General features: G+C 37.2%; 1 protein-coding gene across 2 annotated transcripts in view; it reads left to right on the top strand.

The window, feature by feature from the left end:
• Positions 1–20886, top strand: part of RNF13 (ring finger protein 13) — a 134561-nt gene that overhangs the window by 24698 nt on the left and 88977 nt on the right. For both annotated transcript variants that reach the window (XM_037150413.2, XM_037150412.2), the window contains exons 2-3: positions 5169–5298; positions 12011–12091. In XM_037150413.2, the coding sequence (XP_037006308.1) occupies positions 5185–5298; positions 12011–12091 (195 nt within the window). In that variant the 5' untranslated portion in view covers positions 5169–5184. The remainder of the gene's footprint in view (positions 1–5168; positions 5299–12010; positions 12092–20886) is intronic.

Here is a 20886-nt window from a genome sequence, read left to right as displayed (position 1 = left end):
TTAAAAAAATAGTTTAAAAAAGGCTTAATTGTAACATCCACAGGCAAGGAGATGAGAGGCAAAATTCAAATTGTATCCCCAGTTGAGGGTTTGGGGTGGAATTTAAAGGATTAGGGAAGGATGGGCTAATATGAGGAAGTGCTGGTGGGACAGGTTTTAGCTGGAGAGTGCGGGCACCAGATGTTCAGGAGAACAGTCCTTACCTTCTGAAAGAATTCCGATGGTAAAGTTCCAGTCAGGTTCCAGCTCTTTGGTTGTTGGTGGTGGTTCTGGTTGTTACTGAAGGTCAAAATTCTTTCCTTGGTGCATGCGTGTACTGCACGACTTAATGGTTTTGTTCTGTTGTTCCTGAAAAACAACTCAGTAGGTTGTTAGAACCAGAGTAATGCCAGTTTGAGGAGGTTCTCTGGTTACAACGATACCTAAGAAAATTAATAATAATTTTTTAAAGTATATCTAATGTCTAGGCTGTGTTCACATTGTCCCCCTTGTTCCTAAACTGTTGTTTTATTGTTGATTTGCTTCAACTTTATGGTTCACATTTGGATTTATTGTTTCTTATCTCTTTAACAGTTTCATGCTCTTTTCCCTTTCCATCCCCCTGTACTGTTTTGTTTATTACATTTAATTTTCTAGAAATTGATGTGGTGTCCTCAAGTTACACACCCACCTTGTTTTTCTTATTCCATGTATTTCCTATAAACTTGAAGTTAGAGCTAAAAAGGCTTGTTAGAATCAAGTTTAAATAATTTTGGCAAGAATACATTTTAGATGATACAGACTGAACAGCAAGTAGAATGAGAATTTGCCAGTTGATGGAGTCAGGAAGCTAATTTCAGATGAATCTCTGTTAGTAATTAGCAATCAGTTAAATAGTAGATCATATCTCTAGATATGATCAGAGATGGTGATGGAGACATTTCTAGAAATCCATTCTGTAGACAAGGATCTCTTGCATTTTCTCTGCTGTATACTTCCTTTGAAGAAGTTTAACCTTCTGATTTTAGGCATACTCAGAATGAAGATAGAGTCATGATCTATCTTTGGTAATTATTGAGGGTGTGTGGAGAAAAAGAGCAAAGAGAAAGGGAGGGAAAGAAAAGAAAAGGGAGAGAGGAAGGGGAAAGGTAGATATTTGTATTTAGCAAGATTTTATTAGGTGTTCCTCTGTGTTCTCCCTTTCTAAACATTGTTCTAAAGAAATGTCAAGATGAGTATATCCTATTAGGAACTTAGGAGAGTTACAACAAGCAATATTTCTATTCTATTAAAGAGGCCGTAACAGTTTAATAAATTCAAGGATGAGAGGCTCATGAGAATTGTCTTGGGGAAGAAAGGTACAACACCCTCTACATGACCAGCCGTGTTAGGGGTTCTGGTTGACATTCAGATTCTCAGTAACTGATTGGTCATGGTCTGGCACCAGGGGCACGAGCTTTGTAGGAACATAAAAACTGATACAACATATCAACCTACACTGAGAAGCTTACATTCATTCAGGTGAAGCTTTTATACTTAACAGAGAGTATACTGGACTGTAACAGACAAGGTCAAATGTGTGGATGTGTATCACATCAGTGTAGGTAAGTCATATATGAACAGAGCCATTTGTAGCTGTTCATGAATAACTTCCTCATTCAGGTGACCTCAAGGGTCATTTTTGGTTTTAAGAAACACAGACCACAGGGAAACAGGTTATTCTGGTTTCTCTAACAAGCTTTTATTAGTTAATATACACTCTTTCCAGTTTAATGCTTTTTACCAATTGGTAAGTCATTGTTATAATGAATAATGTTGCCTAGTATTACAGTGGACAGTCTACATTTACTTTTTACCCAGTGGTCTAAGTGCTAGGAGCTAGTATCAAAGGATTTATTTTAAGACTCCTTTGAGAAGGGAAGATTTAACAACAAAAACACCCTTTTGTCCCCTTTTTGAGAGTGTGTTAAAAACCATGGATCTCTTTCACGGAAACTGCATATATTTTATACATACATAAAATTTTGCAAACAGTTGCATAAGATTCTTAGTTTTCTCTTAAATATTCCTTTGAAGGTAGAAGAAAGTGTACTTTAGTTACTGGATAACACATGAAGATAACCGCTGGCCATGGCAGGTACATTCTTGGAAACGGAATTGATCAGAACAAGGGTACGGTTAGGCTACAGGGAAATAAAATTGTTTAGGTCTGAAATGTGAACATTTTTTTACCTTTTGCCTTTTTTCCAACATTTACTTCTGTTGAATGCCTTTCCTCCCTTTATATTTATCTCAAAGTTTTTTCTTTCTTTACTTTTGTGAAATCAATCTCTTTTCTCTCCCAACCCTTAAATTCAGATATTCTTCAGAGTTTTCTATAGCCTCTTCTCTTTTTAATTTTTATCTTTATATTAAGATTATCACTTATTTGTTGATGCTTCTGAAGTCTCTATGTCTTGGATAGAATTCCTGACTTTTACCTAAGAGTGTGGACTTTGGAAGCACACTGCCTGGCTTTGAATCTTGATTCTGCTGTTATTCTTTGTTTGACCTTGGGCAAGTTACTTATCAGTGTGTTTTCCCATCTAGGAAATGATACCTACCTTATAGGGAGTTGTTAGGATTGGGTGTGATTAACTTAGTTACATGCTTAGAGCAATGCCTGTTGCTCTAAGTACAAGTTATCGATAACAGTTGTGGTTATTATTACAAGTGATCAGTAACAGTTGTGGTTATTATTCATGTTCGTAGAGTTATTTTCCCTGTAAACTCTCCCTTTTCACCCTGCAAATTTGGCTGGCAGTTGCAGAACATCAAGGGAAGTCATATATAGTTCTTATTCAGATTAAGTTTGTCAAACAGATCAGTGGTCAACATACTGAACATTTTTTTCTTCTTAGCGAACTTTAGTAGCAACTATGCCTTATTTAGTAAGGATTTGTATGTTTTAATCATGTGATTTTTTGACCAGAAATTATCTAATGTGGTTGTTATGGGGGTCCCCAAGACCATCTCAGTGTAAGTGATTCACTAGGACACAGGTGGCAAATACAAGGTCCCACGGGCTGAATCTGGCCCTCCACCTTATTTTAATCCAGCCCGGCACCTTGTTTCTACCTGGCGGCAGCACTGAGCTCTTGCTTAACTGTTAAAGAGAAGTTACATTTATACAGTCCTAAAAATCACATTCAGCCCTTCGAAGGCAGCTGTGAAGCTGATGTGGCCCCCGGTGAAAATGAGTTTGACACCCCTGCACTAGGAGAATTTACAGGACTCAGGGTATGGTTGTACTCATGAGTATGATTTATTGCAAAATCAGCAAAGAGAAAAGGAGCATGGGGTAAAGTCCAGAGGAAACCAGGTGTAGACTTTTAATAGTCCTCTTCCAGTGGAGTCACACAGAGTATGCTTAATTCCTCGGCAATAAGTTATGACAACACATGGAAATGTCTACCAGAAAAGCTGCTAGGTACGGTGTGTATGTTTACACTGGGTGCTGCTCATGTATCCTAGTATGTACCAAAGTGTCAGACTCCTGGAAATAAAGTACATGCTCAACATAATCCAGATTGTCTGCAGAGTTTGGGCACGATGGAACCGTCTGAAGTTTAGGTTCCCAGGTACCAGTGAAGGGCCGATCTTGCTTACAAGGAGGCCTTTCTAAGGATAAAAGTCTCAGGCCTGCTATGTTAACTTTTTTCTGCACAGAGGTATATTATCAAATGTATTTTACCTAAGAGTAGTATCAACAAATCTATACATTAAAAAAAAACAGCTTGAGATATAATTCATTCAACATAAAATTTACCCATTTAAAGTAAACAGTGCAGTGATTTTTAGTATATTGATACATTTGTGCAACCATAACCACAATCTGATTTTAGGACATTTTTTATCAAATAATTTTTTTTCAATCCTCATCTCAGGACATACTTAGAGAGGAGAAGGGCGGGGAGGGCTCAGAGAGAGAAACATTGCTGTGAACAAAAAGCATCTATCAGTTGCCTCTCCCACATGTTCTGATCAGGGACTGAACCCACAGTGCAGGCTTGTGCCCTGACTGGGGAAAAAACCTGCAACCTTGGTGTTTTTGGACAATGCTCTAAGCAACTGAGCTACCCAGGCAGGGCCTGGGACATTTTTATCACCCTGAAAAGAAACCTAATTTATGAGCAGTCATTCCTGGTTGTATCTGTCCCTCCCCCTCCCTTAATTCTTAACCCTAGCCACAGGCAACTGCTAATGTACTTTCTTTCTCTTTGGAACAAATCTCTAATGTGTTTTCACCTTTATTTCATCTTAGATTAATGGGTTGTAAGGCGGTAGTTCAAAAATTATTGAGATATTTCAGTTTTTGTCAAAGAGTCAAAGTTTGAGTCTGTATGTAGTCTCCAAACCCAGAGCCTTAACAACAGTAATCATATCAAAATTGGTGTAATATGAATTGCTGGCATTTAATGAACTAATTCTTTATAAAGGCAAACTTTGTTCTCACCTTTAGGTATGCTCTACAGTTGGTTGAGGCTTATTGATGAGAATTTGGAACTTGACTAGGTTCATGTTTAATCCTTTCATGGTATCTTTTTGCTGTACAATAGATAGGGACTTATATAGAGAATTGGATGAGGTTGGGAAAGGTAGCCACACTATTGCCATTAGGATGTAGGGAGGGAAAAATATGTATATTAGGAGAGAAAGGGCAAAAAGTATTATTCTAAAAGTGTCTGTTTTTTTACATTCTCTATTATAAGTACAATATGCTACAATAAATAAAAAGTGAATTTACATATGATTTAAAGAATTATAAAATTCTTTAAAATTGTAGAAAATTTAAAGCAAAGGTGCTTCTGATTTTTAAATCATTATTTTGATTGAAATCCAGTTTCCCCATCATTGAATGAGGAGATAAGCCATACTGTAAACCAAGGGCTGTGGGAATATGTTTGATTTGTGGTTAAAGCACAGTACTTAGTCACCACGAATTGTGTAAGTATTGACTAACCTTGGGTGCTTACCTAAATGTTCAAATGTGCGTAAATTCTAATGCTTTTGAAATATGTTTAATTTTAATTATCACATATTTATAATTAAAAGAGATATTTTTGGACATCAGGAATTACTATAGCATGTCACTTACCTTCAAGGACAAAGCACCAGAGCTCATTGTTGCTAACCTGCTTATATTTCAGGTGATTTTCCAGCAAGATGCTGCTCTCCATAGGGATGCTCATGCTGTCGGCTACACAAGTCTACACCATCCTGACAGTGCAGCTCTTTGCATTCTTAAACCTACTGCCTGTAGAAGCAGACATTTTAGCAGTAAGTACAATACCATTTATTTTTGTCTAAAAGCATCCCTTAAAAAAAGCTTTAAAAAAGTCCTAAATGATGGAATCTTATTACCTATAGACATACAGGCAAAAATATACATAGTTGTTACTTGAAGTGGGAGGACGGTACTCATCTTTTAATAGCTAATGTAAGATCTGCTGTTCAATAAGTACATGATAAATGTTGCTCTTGAGAGTGTGTGTGCCTTCCCAAGAGTGCTCATGCACATATATATCTATGAGCTGTGTATTTCTTTAGAATCTTACTGTTTTTCTTGATAATTAGTGTATCTGTAATGACTTTGATAATGTAAGATTTAAAAATTGGATAATAATGGTTTGGTGGCAGTGAATTCCTTTAACTTTTTCTTGTCTGGGAAACTCTTTATCTGCCTTTCACTTCTAGATGATAGCTTTGCTGGGCAGAGCAATCTTGGCCTTGGGTCCCTGCTTTTCATGACTTCGATATTTCTTACCAGTCTCTTCTAGCCTGCAAAGTTTCTTTTGAGAAATCAGCTGACGGTCTTATGGGAACTTCCCTGATGTAACTAACTACTATTCTCTTGCTGCTTTTAAGATTCTCTCTTATCTCTAACCTTTGGGATTTTAATTATGGTGTATCTTGGAGTGGGCCTTTTTGCATACATCTTGTTTGGGACCTTCTGTGCTTCCTGTACATATATGTCTATTTCCTTCATCAAACTAGGAAAGTTTTCTTTTGTTATTTTTTCAGATAGATTTCCAATTTCTTGATTATTCTCTTCTCCTTCTGGTACCCCTATGAGGCAAATGTTGGACTTCTTGAAGTTTTCTCAGATGCTGCTTATGCTGTCCTCATTTTTTCAATTCTTTTTTTGTTGTTTTTCTGGTTGGTTGCTTTTTGGTTCCTTGTGTTCCAAATCATTCATTTGGTTCTTGGCTTCACCCACTCTACTGTTGTTTCCCTGTAAATTCTTCTTTATTTTAATTAGGGTATCCTTTGTTTCTGATTGGATGTTTTTTATGCTGTTGAGGTCCTCATTGAGTTCCTTGAGCATCCTTATGACCAGTGTTTTGACCTCTACATTTGATAGACTGCTTATTTCCATTTCATTTACCTCTTTTTCTGGAGTTTTGATCTGTTCTTTCATTTGGGCCATGTTTCTTTGCTCATTTTGACAGCCTCCCTGTGTTTGTTTCTGTGTATTAGGTAGAGCTGCTTTGATTCCCTGTCTTGGTAGAGTGGCCTAATATAGTAGGTGTCCTGGGGTAGAGTCTCTCCTATCACCCAAGCAGGGTACTCAAGGTGTGGGCTGAATACATCCTCCTCTTGCAGCTGAGCCCTGGTTGCTATTGGCTGGTCAATGGGAGGGATTTACCCAGGCCAGTCAACTGCAAGGATTGGCTGTGACCACTTACCACCAACCTAACCATCCATGAAGGATCAGCTGTGCAGGGATAGGTAGGGTGGTGATGCTCTTATGTGGTCTGTAGCTGTCCACTGGGTGTGCTGTCCCTGGGGTTTCCTGGGTGGTGCAGGCCTGTGTTTTGCCTGGAGGCCACCCTGCCTTAGCTGTAAAGCAATCTGAGATGGCTGCTACTTGTGCTGGACTTGGAGATTTCCCAGGTGAAGTCATACTGTGAATCTAGGCTGCTAGTTCTGGGTGTAGGGCTCACTAAGGCTGGCTGTTGCTTGTTTAAGAGGATTTAGGAAGTTGCAAAGCATGACCAACCTTTCATATGGAAAAGTAGCTTGGGTGTCTGTAATTTGGGTGGGGCAGTTTCTAAAAATCTCCAAAGCAGATCAAACACTGTTCACCAAGTTTATGGAATCTTAGATTGGCACCAGTCTGCCAGCTGTGTAGGGGGAGGGCCCCCCTGAGAAGGGAGAGTGGCTTCTGCTCACCTTGATGCCAGACACCTCAGCCTCCCCTGCATACCACTTGTGCCCCTCAGTTGCCACCCTGGCTCAGGAGCCCAGAGAGAGTAACTCTGAGTAGGTAAATCCATGTGTGGGTTCTTTATGAGGAACTGCTTGGGGCTCCAGGAGTTTCTTCCACTGACTCAATCCCCACTGCTTTTTGTGGCCAGAAGTTGTGGGGACTTCATCCTTCTGGTACTGGACTCTGGGCAGGGGGAACTGGTGTGAGTGTGGGACTCCTTGCTCCTGAGGTATCCCTCCCTAATTTTTATCCACTACCTGTGGATGTGGGACCAGCCGGTTCCATGTCTTCGCCCCTCCTACCAGTCTGGATGGATGTGGTTTCTTTAATTCTGTAGTTGTCAGATTTTCATTCAACTCTATTTTTATCAGTTCTGAGTGATGGTTGTTCTATATCTTAGTTGTAATTTTGTTGTGGTTGTTTTAGGAGGTGAGCCATGTCTGCTTATGCCACCATCTTGACCAGAAGTCCAAACCATTTACTCTTAAGTATCCTTGGTTTAGGGAAGGTAGGAATTACTAACTAAGTGGCTGCAGACTGCTTGTTTAACTACTTGTCTCAGTTTCCCTTTTCCACTCGTGTGGCTCACTAGCCTGTCTCATATAGACAAAATGAACTATTAGGTATGGCGGAACAGTCAGTTCTTGCCGTCAGGGTTTCGTACTTCAGGTAGGTAAGTTTGGAATGTATGTCGATGTTATCTAGTGAAGGAATCATCTGCATAGGAGTTGCTTAAATAAGAACATTCCTCACGTTTGAGCTCGCAGCAATACAGATTTAAGTAAGTTGGTAAAGATTGATTCTTTGCTCCATTTTGGACAGGTATTAGGATTCTGCATTTAAAATGGTAAAGTCAGTTTTAGTCATGCATTTGTATGCCAGATGATTTTATTTTTGGCAGTTGAATTCTCCCATTTGACTGTTAATTGCCTGACAACAGTACTTGTCCAACTAGTTGGTGAGTTCTAAGAGACTATTCGAGATGCCAGTATAGTGAGTGGCTAACTAGCCAGTAAGCTTCCTAGAAAATGAGAACCTGGAAGGCAGGACTGTGTCTTACTAAACATGTTTTGGTCTGATACCCAGTGCAAGTTACACAAGTGGGAAGTCAGTAAATGTTTGGATTGGTAAATAGAGATTTAGTCCTTTCTTTTGTTTTTTGCTTTTCTTTCAGATTTTATTTATTTATTTTTAAACAGAGGGGAAGGGAGGGATTTACCCAGGCCAGTCAACTGGGTAAAAGGAGAGAAACATCAATATGTCATTGGCTCTCATGCCGATGAGAGAAACATCAATGTGTCATTGGCTCTCATGCTCCCCCTACTGGGGAGTCTGGTCTGCAATTCAGGCATGTGCCCTGACTAGGAATCTAACCTGCACCCCTTTGGTTTGCAAGCTGGCATTCAATCCACTAAGCCCCACTTCAGTTCTTCAATGTTTTTCTTAATAGCATTCATTCCTTGGTACTTTAGATTGTTGTCATTTCTGTTAGCAATTTTTTCTGTTTTCATCTCCTACCTCGTTTCTCTTCCTTTGATCCAAAAGGAAATGTGAAATTAGTGATTATGCAGGTCTATGTCTAGAAACATGGAGCTTTAGACCTTGCAGAGGCATCACACTTTAGAGATAAGCAGATCACTGTTGAGTATTCTGAGGCCCATGAGCTACAAGGGACTTGTTAGCTCTGAGTAGTGCCATGGTCTTATTGAGAAGTAGGATCCATCTTATACAGCTTCAGAGAGTAGAGAGCAAAGCAACCCAAGTCGGTTTACTCACAATATGCCTTTTGATTCTGTTGTAGGGATTTGTCAGAGAATTCATTGCTTGTGAGGGTCAGTAGGCAGTGGAGAAGAGAAGGACCCAGTGGTGTGAGTGGATTAGATTACATAGTATGGTAGTTAAGAGTTCTATCAGTTGAGTTAGTCTCTGAGTTGAATTTAACTCTCTTAAGTCACACTTTACTTATTAGGAAAATGAGACTGTATGATAGACAGTGTAGGGTAGTGGGTTAAGAGCCAGGGTTCTGGGGCCAGACTGCCTGGATCAGAATCCTGGTCCTCTAATTTATTAGAGCAAGTTATTTTCAATATCGGTGGTCTCTCTAAAATGAGTATGACTATAATAATGCCTGACTTTATAGGGTTGTTGTAAGGATTAAATAAGTAAATACCTGTTAAGTATTTAGCATGATGTCATAAATGTTTAATAATTGCTACTTTCTAAATTAAATTATACCTTTTGTTAAGGCTGATGTCAAAGAGGAGAATTGGTTAAGGAAAAGACCTTTTCAAAAACTAAAGCTGTTATTTTTATTAATCACCGCGGCTGGAATTCCCGAGAGGATGACTTTATTTTATACTTCAAAAATTTGAATAATCCCATGATGGTGTGGGTCAGTGGGTTGGGTGTCGCCCTGCAGACCAAAGGGTCACCAGTTTGCCCAGTCAGGGCACGTGCCTGGGTTGCAGGCTGGGTCCCATTTGGGGGGTGTATGGGAGGCAGACAGATTGATGTTTCTTCACACATCGATGTTTTTCTTCCTTTCTTTTTCCCTCCCTTCCCCTCTCTCCCCCTCTCTCTAAAAACAAATAAGTAAATAAATAAGAAAGATCTTCAAAAATTTAATAGTGAGCGTGCTTTAATTTCAGGAGCAGCAGCCTCCCCTCTAATACTAAAAATGTAAAGTACTTTTGTAATAAAGATGTTTCCATTTCTCTTGTTCATGCTAAGAACATTTTTGTTGTTGATTTTAAACAACATGATTGTGAGAAGCAGTGTGAGATAGTCTTTATTTTGCTAGTAAGGAAAGAAAAAGCAGTTTCACAATGTATCTCACTCAATAACAAAACTGATTCCAAGGCCTAGTGTCACAAGTACTAGGTTTAAGCTAGATATTTTACATCTGAACTTCTGGTCAAAAAAGTGAAACCCTTCAGTGATAGGAAATGATATAAGAATATGTTAGCACAGTTGTATATTTTCCATTCCTGATTTTAAAAGTATCTTTTTGGAAAAGTATTGCCTGTACACATGTGTATTTTTCTTTGACCTATCTATGTTTACCTAGATCAATTTCTTTATTTTATAGTAGTGTTTTTTTCTTTGGAAGAGTTAAATGACTTTCTCAAGTTCAACACAAAGCTGATCAAAATTGAATGAAATCAATTAAAGACAGGTCTTTTACTTAAGAGATTAAATGGTGATGATACAATAGCACTGTGTGACTCTAAAGCACTTAGTAATCATAGAGCACTCTGCAAATGTGAATTAGTGTAACAGCAGGAAATTACTCAGAAGCACTGCTGGCCTCCAAGTATAATGCCAAGCTGATTATTCCAGAGGTAGCACAATGGCTAGGCTCAGTGACCAAATCCAGACACTTAAATCAGTTTATTGAGTTAGTTACAAACATACAGTGAGAAGTATAGGTAACAGATGAATATACTGGACACTTATAGGATAGGGTATGAATGGAATGCAAGAACCACACTATGTGAATCCTGTGTTATTGTTTCAATTTGTCCAATCCCTTTATGCTGCTTCAGCTTTTCCTGGTGACTGTGGTTACCAGGATCTGAGTTGAGGGTTAGTTAGCATGGGGACCTGACAGATGGTTGGTATCTGGATCCAACCTTTGTTTGCTCTGTTGGAGAGATAAGAGGCATTTACAAATGACCACCACTGTAACTTGCTGTTAACCTGAAGAGCTATTTATCTGCATGTTGCTTGCAGATGACACAGGAGGCTCGAATGGTGATTGCCAGTAGGTGTTTGATTTAGGGATGATGTAGCCATCAATTCGTATGTGCAGCCTAATTCATGCTTTGCGAATATTTAAGGTTTACTTCATCCTTCCGTCCTTTGCTCTCTAATACTCTTGCTTTGTTCCATCCTTTTTATCTTTATTCAAAACAAATGTGTTCTAGTTTTTCTGTTTTTTGCCTTCATGGAAACTATCTTAACTTCTAATGTACTATATAAGTTTTGTCTGTGTTTCAAAAGTTACTTACTTACTATCTTTACTTAGTTTCATCTATATTTCTTGTTTCTCTCATTAGAGATATAACAGATTGAACATTCTTAATACATCAATCTCACTTCACAGTTATAATTTACTGTTATCTTCCAAAAGCACAGAAACCCTTATTTAGTTTTGTTTTGTTCTGTTTTTGTAGAGGACTGATAAATATTTTAACATAGGAATCTAAATCCATAACAAAGGGGAAAGTTGCAATACTTTCAGCTCTCTCTATGTATGTACTTCATTGAGTTTAGTTCTTTCATTGTTTAGCCCTAGATAAAAATGTCCATATTATATAAAAAATGATAATACTTTAGAGGTACGACTCGATGCTCCTTCTTTCTCTGGGGGAAAAAGCATTTTTCATAGCTACAACCAGAAATCCTGTAAATCTCTTATTCAGAACTTTACAGTATAGAGAAAATAAAAGGGAATTCTTGCTGGGAAATCATCTGTCTAGAAAATTTCTTGCTGGGTATTGTCTGTAGGAAAAACTCAGAAGGTGGTTTTAATGTCATAGAATTGTTGCTGTTGTATAATTATTATATAAAATACAATCTAATTTAAGCAGCTGTATATGTAGTACATTGTATATATTTCTTGATATTTTGATATGCATTTACAAAGTTATTTTTCCTGTGATAAATGGAGATAATCAGAATTGTGGAAATGAAAACTCAAATAATTTAATAAACTTTTTGTTTTTAATGCCATGTGTAAATTGGTTGTAACTTGATTGTTTTTAATTTTATATTTAGTATAATTTTGAAAATGTGTCTCAGACATTTGATGACCTTCCAGCAAGATTTGGTTATAGACTTCCAGCTGAAGGTTTAAAGGTAAGAAAATTGTAATATATGATAAAAACATAAGGTATTTAGTAAGGTAATTTGATTCCTCTTTATTTGTTTAAAGGATGAAAATATTTGTTACTATTTCTTATTATAAAACTTGTACAGGGTTTAGACTTTTCAAAAGTTATGAAGAAGAAGGTGAAAATCACCTATGATTGTATTACTCTGAACTAGCCACTGTTAGTATTTTGGTGTGTAGTATTTTAGAACTGTTTTCTAGGCTGTGTGCCATGTGTATGTTTGTAGATATGTGTGTGTATATTTATGTGTCGAATACTTGTTTATGTAGATAATGAACCTATATTTAACACTAACAGGTTTTTCACTTCCTTTTTCACTTAATGGTGTATCTAGAAAATCTTTTCATGTTTTTATTTTTAATGGCTGTGTTTTTGTTTTGGGGTTTTTTTTTTACAGATTTTATTTATTATGCTTTAAAGAGAGGGGAAGTAAGGGAGAAAGGGAGAGAACCATCCATCAGTTGCCCCTCACAGTCTGCCAATCGAGACTTGGCCCGCAACGTAGGCATTTGCCAGTTCACTGTCTGGTGTTCAATCCACTGAGCCACACCAGCCAGAGCAGTGTGTTTTTGCATTATCATAAAACACTATAGATTTTTAAAAATTGATTTTTAAAATTTTTCATAGTGGATATTTAGATTGTCCAGTTTTTGCTGTTATAAACAGTGCTATGATGAATGGCTTTATTCTTGTGTATTTGTCTATTTATTTGCATAAGATACTTTTCCAAATGTAGATCTTTGTTTATGGAACACATGTTTAAAATTTTGGGGGATTCCAAGTGGCCCTTCCAAATTTAGTGTTTGAAGCTGTTCTTTTTCCCATGCCCTTTCCAGTACTAGATATTACCCAATTTTTGTTAATTGATAAAAAAATATCTAATGCAATTGACCATCTTTGTTTTTGTAGTTTAAAAATTCTATTTTTTCTTTCTGCATCTAGATTCATGGTTAGAAAGTATTACTCATATTACCTATCCCAAGGTAATATGAAGTTTTTATGTTACATAATTTAGTATACATAAAATTGTATATATATACTCCACAGAATGATTTCAGCTTGTTCTAAATTTTAAAAAATTTCTTAAGTACTGTAAAACTATTCTCAGGTCAACAGGCACCTTTGGGAGAGTCATATTAGTTTTTAATTTTTTTAAAGATTTTATATTATTTTTAGTACATGTGCTGCTGAAGCAAGCATGGTTTTAATGATTGTTTTGAAATTCCCAGCTTTGTATGACTATTTCTCATTGTAAAGTTATTTAAACAGAAGAGAAGTATACAGAGGAAAAAGGAAAAACCTTCACTCCTTTGTTTACCTGCACATATCAATCCCACTCTTCTCTTTAGAGTTGAATATTATTGGGGTATTAAGTAATATTACAGACCTACAGATTCTTTTTTTCTGAATATGTACTGCTTTTAATTCATAAGTTTATAAACTCATAAAGTTCACAGTTGTCCTTTGCCAGTCTGTTTCCCCAAATCTAACACCCAGATTCTTCTGGCTGACTGAGTGTAGACTATAGTTACTAGCCATATACTTTAGTGAAATAAGCTATGAAGGAAGCTGATGTCAGTGTCAGAAATGTTCAGACTGCCCTGGCTTGCATGGCTTGCTTACTTGGTTGGAGTGTTGTCCTGGAACTAAAAGGTTGCAGTTTGATTCCCTGGTCCAGGTGCAGGTGCCTGCAACTCCCAGGCTGGCTGCATGTGCAACCCCTGTTGGACGCATATATCCCCAGTCTGTTTGGGCACATACAGGAGGCAAACAATGGATGCTTTTCTCTTGCGTGGATGTTTTTCTCTCTCCTTTTTCTCTCCAAAAGCAATGAAAAAAATGTCCTTGGGTGAGGATAAAAAAAGTACAAATCTATAGTGACTTTTTATCTACTGTATTTTGCCATGTATAACATACACCTTTTTGCCCAAATTTTTGAGGGAAAATAAGGATGTGCATTATATATGGGTATATTGTTACACACCATGGGTATAGTAATGGACATGAAAATTCCATGGGCATGCATTATATGTGGCAAAATACATGTGTGTTCCTCCCCTAGTTCATTGAACATCTTTATAAGCAGTTTTTAAAATCCATTCTGGTTGATTGCCTGCCTCTCCTTGGTTTTGTTTCATTTACTGGAGAATATATATTATAATTTTTCCTGTTCTTTCATTTGGGGCTTGTTTCTTTGTCTCCTCATTTTGGCTGCTTCTTGGTGTTTGTTTCACTGTATTAGGTAAATCTTAAACTTCTCCAAGTCTTGGCAGGTGACCTTATGTAATAGGTATCTTGTGGAACCCAGTGGCTCAACCTGCTGCTCCAAGTGTCCCTTGTGTGGGTTGTGTGTGCCCCTCTGTTGTGGTTGAACCTTGAATGCTGTTGGCAAGTCAGTAGGTGGGGTTGATCCTCAGGCTGGCTGGCTGGAAGGATTGGCTATGACCACAGCTGTGTACCAGCTGAGGTGCAGGGGCTGACCCCATGGAGTAGGATTTGCTCCAGCGAGGCTCTGGTGCCTGCTGAAACACCCCTTGGGGTATGTTGTTCGTGGAGATAATTGGGTGGTGTTCTGTTGTGTTCTGAAGGCAGCCACCTGGTATATTGGTCTTGGGGCCTTTTGGATGGGGCTTCTGTACAGGCCGAGGTCAGCCACTGCCTATGCTTGGCCCTGGGCCACCTGGTAGGAGCTACAAAGTGATCCATAGCTGGTAGCTGCCTGTGCTGTGCCCTGAGGCATGTGGGAGAGGCAACAGGGCAAACCGAGGAAGGCCAAAACTACAACTGGGCCTGGGGCCACTCAGCAGGAGGTGCAGGGCATGATGTGGCTGTGAGGCACCTTTCCAGACCCTTCAGACCTTTGAGAGTTTTTGGAATGGTCTGCTGCACAAGTGAGGCCTGCTGCCTGTGAGGAACTGCCTGTGAAAGAGCTCTGGGTGAGGTATGTCTCCGGGAAACACCAGCTTGGGGTGAGTGGTGTTCCCAGGTTAATGAATATTCAGATTTGGCGTCTGTGCTGGGTCTGGGTCTTTCAGCAAGAGGCACACACACATTGAGGCCAGTTGTAGCCTCCTTCGGGTCTGTGGACCTTGAGAGTGTTTAAGAAAGTCTGCAGCGCCTGTGTCTGCAGGCCAAGTCAGGGCAGGGCACAACACAGAAATAAAATCAGCTGTGCCGCCAGGCCCTCACCCTGAAACCACATAATTTAGTTTCTCCCCAGTATGTCTCTGGTGCCTTTCAAGCTGCTGTCCCTTCTCCGGAGCTTATGGTGAGTGTGAGACTGTGCATGGGGAGACTTGCAACCTTTAAAAGGATGCAAATGTAATACTTAATTTGTGAAGAAGTCTTTTGAAAACCTTTTAATACAGTTAAGGGCTTAACTTCTAATTAATATATAACACTCACATTTCTATCTTATTAACTGCGTTTCTCAGCGATGTGCAGAAAGACATGGAGGGCATGGCTATCAAATTTGCAAATGTATGAAGCTTGGAATTGTTGATATACTAATGTTTTGCCCTTGAGTCTTAAAAGATAGGTACTGAAAAGTAGAAATATAGCTTAGTTGCAACATGTTAAAAATTTGTTGAAACAACTGTGAGATATTTGCCAAAAACCTAATTTGGTTTAAGAGTGCTTGAATAGAATGGGTTAAGTGTCTAAAACAGGTTAAAGAGTGGTAGTTTAGAGCGCCTTTCAATGGGGTTGCCCAAAAAGTTTATATGTATGGTTTTCTCTGTGAAATAAAAGACACATTTCTCATTTTCACCAGTAACTTTATTGATTTGGATATTTTGAGTATGTTGACTGTCTCGTGTGTTGTATAATATTGATTGTTCTCAACCAATGTCTTGATTTGATCTCTGTTCAATTCAGCTGGTCTACCCAACCATGGAGCATCATCCAGCAAGAAATCTCTAGCACAAAACTTTGCAAACCACTTTTGACACATTTGATCAGTCAGAGCACTCTCTCCATACACTTTACAAGTCTTGTTTTGAGTTTCAGTTGCATTGTTACCTTTCTCAAAATAATAAAGCATAATATGCCAAAAATGTTGTGTATTTTCTTCCAATTTCAATATTAAAATGGCTACACAAAAATTCACCAGTTTTGATAAGCTTATTTTTTAAATGCATACTGATACGACAGCTGTCACAATACAGTGTAACAAAATAGTTTAGAATGAAATTAAAGACAACTAAGCATTTCTAGAGCCATCTTGGGGAAAACAAACAAACAAACTTTTTGGCCAACCCACTATTTACAAGATGGGATGCTGCCTGATTCATGAATTGTAGAATAAAGCCAATTAGATCTTCAACTTAAAAAAAAGCTATAATTCCTATTTGTTGTTATATTGGTCAGATCATGTATAGTAGTATGGTCAGTTTTTGGCATCCAACTGAAATACAGTAAAGTTTAAGAACCAACACAAGCTACACTTTTCCTGTTACTGCTTCCCTTGGTTAGAATAATTTGCTCTATTCTGTGCAGCTGTGCTACGTGTTGCTCATACTTTGATTCCTCTTATCTTATTGGATATATTAGTTCATTACAGATATTATTTGGGTAGACTCAGTCTAATCCTTTCTAGTACTTAACCAGAGCCCTCATGAAATATGACCAGTGTATTCAGGGCACAGTGTTAAAGGAACTTACTATGATATGAATTACAGTTAAAGGATGTTTTGCTGCCTAAGAGGAGACTAATCCCCAATTATTTGTAAAAAAAGGAATTAAATGTGTCCTTTATATGAAAGTTACTGGTAGATTTTGGAAAAATGATTTAATAAAGGATTAGAAAAAGGGACAGTGGATATTTCTAATATTATAGAAAGTTATTGATATAAATAAAATCATCTGTCTCACATCAGGAAAATGCTAGCTAATAAAATCTGATCAGTAGAACTCTTTTTGGTCAAGGTTTACATGTAAAAATTGTGGTAGAAAGGTTGACATATTCATCATTTGAAATATTTGTATCAAATTGTGAAATCAGCCTTAATTGCCTTTTAGACTATCACTTTTGCTTATTCATTTTTATAAATGTTCACTCCCCTCTTTGTCCATTTTGTTCTTCACCCAGTGGTGTTTTTTGTTTTTGTTTTTTGCTTTTTGTCTTGTCTGCCTTGTGGAGGCAATATAGCATAATGGTTGAAAGCATATGGTCTAGAGTTAGACTTCCTGGAATGCCTGCTATATGTAACCGTGGGCTAGTTACTTTTTTTGAGACTTAGATTCTTCATCTTTAAAAGAGTGATGATAATAGTAGATACCCCATAGGGTCCCAAAGATGAACTGAATTAGAACGGTAAAGGGCATAGTACTTGACACACTGTGCTGAGTGCCATAGTTCAACAAATGTTAACTGCTTGATGTTGCTGCAGTTATTAATTCATAACTTAAGGTATTCACTAAGAAAACAATTTACCACTTCTTCCTGCTTTTCTTTTTATACTCTAATGAAGGCAAAGACGATCTGCTGCCTTGTATTTAGCACTTTTGTTGAATTATTCCTGCATGTACTCTTCTTAATTTTACTCATTTTATAGTTTGACATTCAATGAAATCTGAAGGGAAGGGAAATGAAGGCTTTTTTCAGCCTGAAACAATATTTTGAACAAAACCACTTTATTGAATATTCTAGCTTTTTATGACTTTATTAATCAGTGTAATTTATTAACAAAAGTAATTTTTCCATAATGTTTACCCCGAAATGTTGCAATTCTTAGTACTTTCTGAAGCACTAAGGCAAAATTATATTTGTATGAATTTTATGTTTAGATTATTTCAGTTAAAAAGTGGTAACCCAAATCACTTTGGAAAACTGCTTCATGGTGTTTAATAAAGCTTAATGCCCTGTGATCCTGCTTCACTGTGCATACTTCACAGGTGTGTACATGTGGTCATGAAAAGACTTGTACTAGATGTTTATAACAGCACTATTTGTGATAGCCCCTACCTAGAAATTACCCAAATGCTCATCAGCTATAGAGTAAATTTTAATAATAAATAAAATATGGGACAACTATAATAGCATAATCAATAAAATATATTAAAAAACTGTAGAATAAATTTTGGTACATTCATACAATGTAATACTAAATGGAAATGAAAACAAAAATCTATTGTGTATATCCCAACAGTATGGTTTCTTAACAGTAGAGTCAAATCTGACAAATACAGTACTGAGAGAAAAAAATCTGCAAGAGTGTTTACTACACTGTCGGGTTCTGTTTATGCTGTGTCAGAGCAGGCCAGTGCTAATCTAAGCTCTTCAAAGTTCACACAGAGTGGCGCTGTGTACTGTTGGGAGTAATGAGTGGCACGGGGGGCGAAGGGAGCCCCTGCAGCACTGTTAATATTTTCTGTCCAGATACAGGGGCAGTCAGTTTGTGAAAACCTGTCAAACTGCAGAATTCTGTTTTGTTCACTTTGCTTTATGTAGAGTCATTAAAGCTTTTTTAAAAAATCAGCATATTAATATATTGTAAACTTACTACGTTATACATTTGGCGATAATTGAGGTATTAGTGTACGTCACTATTTTTGTGCAGGACCTTGTTTAATCAGAGAATTACAAGAACAAAGAGAAGAAAGGTTGTCATCCAGTTTGAGCCCCCCAGGCACTGGTAGTTTTCTTGAGCTTCCTGAATAGTATTGGCATTAAGTTCTCCTGTTATAATAAGATCTTGACCGTGGAATAAGCATCATTTTAATAAGAAGGGTTTGGCCCTAGAGCACAGGTAGCAAACACAAGGCCCATGGGTGGAATCCGGCTCTGGACCTTGTTTTATTCAGTCAGGCACCTTGTTTCTACCCAGTGGCAGCACCGAGCTCCTTTCCCCGTTCCCCTAGTTAAGGAGTAGTTATATTTATACAGTCCCCAAATTACATTTGGCCCTTTGAAGGCAACCGTGAAGCTGCCGTGGCCCCTGGTGAAAATGAGTTTGACATCCTGTACCTAGAGGGTGATGCTAGGCCTGTGGACCTCACTTAAGGCAGCACCTTCTTGGCCACTCCTATTGAAGGGACTTCCGCCAAATTAATTTGCAAAGCCTGTTACCCCTCTTCATAGACTTTGTAGATGAAAGAAAGTAAATTTACATGTAGTTTTAAGTGACTCACACCTGATGGAAGAATAGGAATTAGTAATCTATTTTAGCAAGTTATTTTTTGCATAATTGATAAGAAAATGTTTAATAATTTAAAACCTTTTTAAAGAATTCAGTTTTTCATTAATGCTAATAGTGTTTTTGTACTTCTAGCCTATGTGTATTTTTATGGATCTTAAGAAAAAAATAATACAAACTTGTCATAACACATTCAACAATAGATAAGTGGTTAAAAACAAAAACCTTTTAAAAGTTCCACTTGTATGGTCTGTCCATAACATAAATTTACTGAAAGATACATTTCATTATCCCATGTTTTACATCTCTGAAGTTGGGATGTGTTTTTCAGCTGATGTCCACCAGGTTGCAGTCACAATGGTGCTGTCATCCAGGACATGGGAAATTTGGCCTTAGCTGCTCTTACTGTCTTCACTTGAGTTATATGCCTTATAGTGCTACCCAGGTTCAGTTTAATTGCTGTTATAAGTGTCTTGAAAGAAATGTGCTATGTGATTTAGCATTAAAGCAAAAAGTGTGTGTGTACATGAAGGTGCAGAAAAAGCAGCAGGGTGTAAATTTAACATGAGCGAAGTAAATACCATTGTGGGAATGATAACCACAGTCCTAGTGAAAACAAGTGCTTTATGAAATCAAGAGGGGGAACTATTCTATGAGTAAATTCAGGTATGTTAAACTTTACTCCTGAAATGTGTAAAAGCATTCCCTATCACAAGCTAAGCAATAAAACTTCAGGCAGGAGAAATTGCTGAATCCTGTGGAATTTGGTGAGACCAGTAAATGGTGCAGACTGTTGTTAAGGCACTGCATCATAGGTTGTAACTGCTTCCTTTCTTTCTGTAAATGGATTTAATGAATTTGACCATCTTGATGCATTTATTTAGTGTTTTACATCTTTTGAGATAGTCATTTGGTTCTGTTTTAATCTATTAATATAACATTTAATATTAATAAATTACACTTTATTAATGTAAAATTTTGTGTTAACATATACCATTTGTTATAATAACATTTTATATCAATACATTTTCTGATGTCAAACTATCACTGTAGTTTTGGAAAAGCAATTTGCTAGTTTCTTTTTAAATTAATAATTACCTTATTATGGCCATCTTTTCCATTTACTGTATATAGATTAACTGTATTTTTTAATGGCTTCATTATTTTTCTCGTATGAATATATTATAGTTTCTTTTATATGAATAAGTTATATTAATTTCTTCCTTATTGATGTGCATGGTTTCAAGTTTTTGCTATTAAAACAATGTAGTATGGACCATCTTTCCACATATACCTTTATTAACTGAGGGTAGTGTTTCTATAGAACACATTTCTAGAAATTCTGTGTATTTTCATTGTTTGATAATATAGGAGAAACATAAAAGTTAATTTTAAATAAAAATAAATACTTGCAACTACAAAAATTAATTTTAAATAAATATTTGCTTGGTTTAGAAATGTCAGTCATTCTGGGAAATATACCAACATGCTAATAATAGTGGCTGTCTTGGGGTAATAGACTAATGTGTGACTTTTTTAATAACAAAAAGAGAACTTACTTAAAAAAACTAAATGCTTATGAAACCAAGTACTACTTAGAAGTTCTGGAAGTGAGCAGCTGGAG

This window comes from Artibeus jamaicensis, unplaced genomic scaffold (assembly GCF_021234435.1).
Source record: "Artibeus jamaicensis isolate MK-2021 breed Jamaican fruit bat unplaced genomic scaffold, CSHL_Jam_final contig_466, whole genome shotgun sequence".
In the NCBI taxonomy this organism is placed as follows: domain Eukaryota; kingdom Metazoa; phylum Chordata; class Mammalia; order Chiroptera; family Phyllostomidae; genus Artibeus; species Artibeus jamaicensis.
Note: the sequence above shows the minus strand (reverse complement) of the source record. Positions and strands in the feature narration are given on the sequence as shown.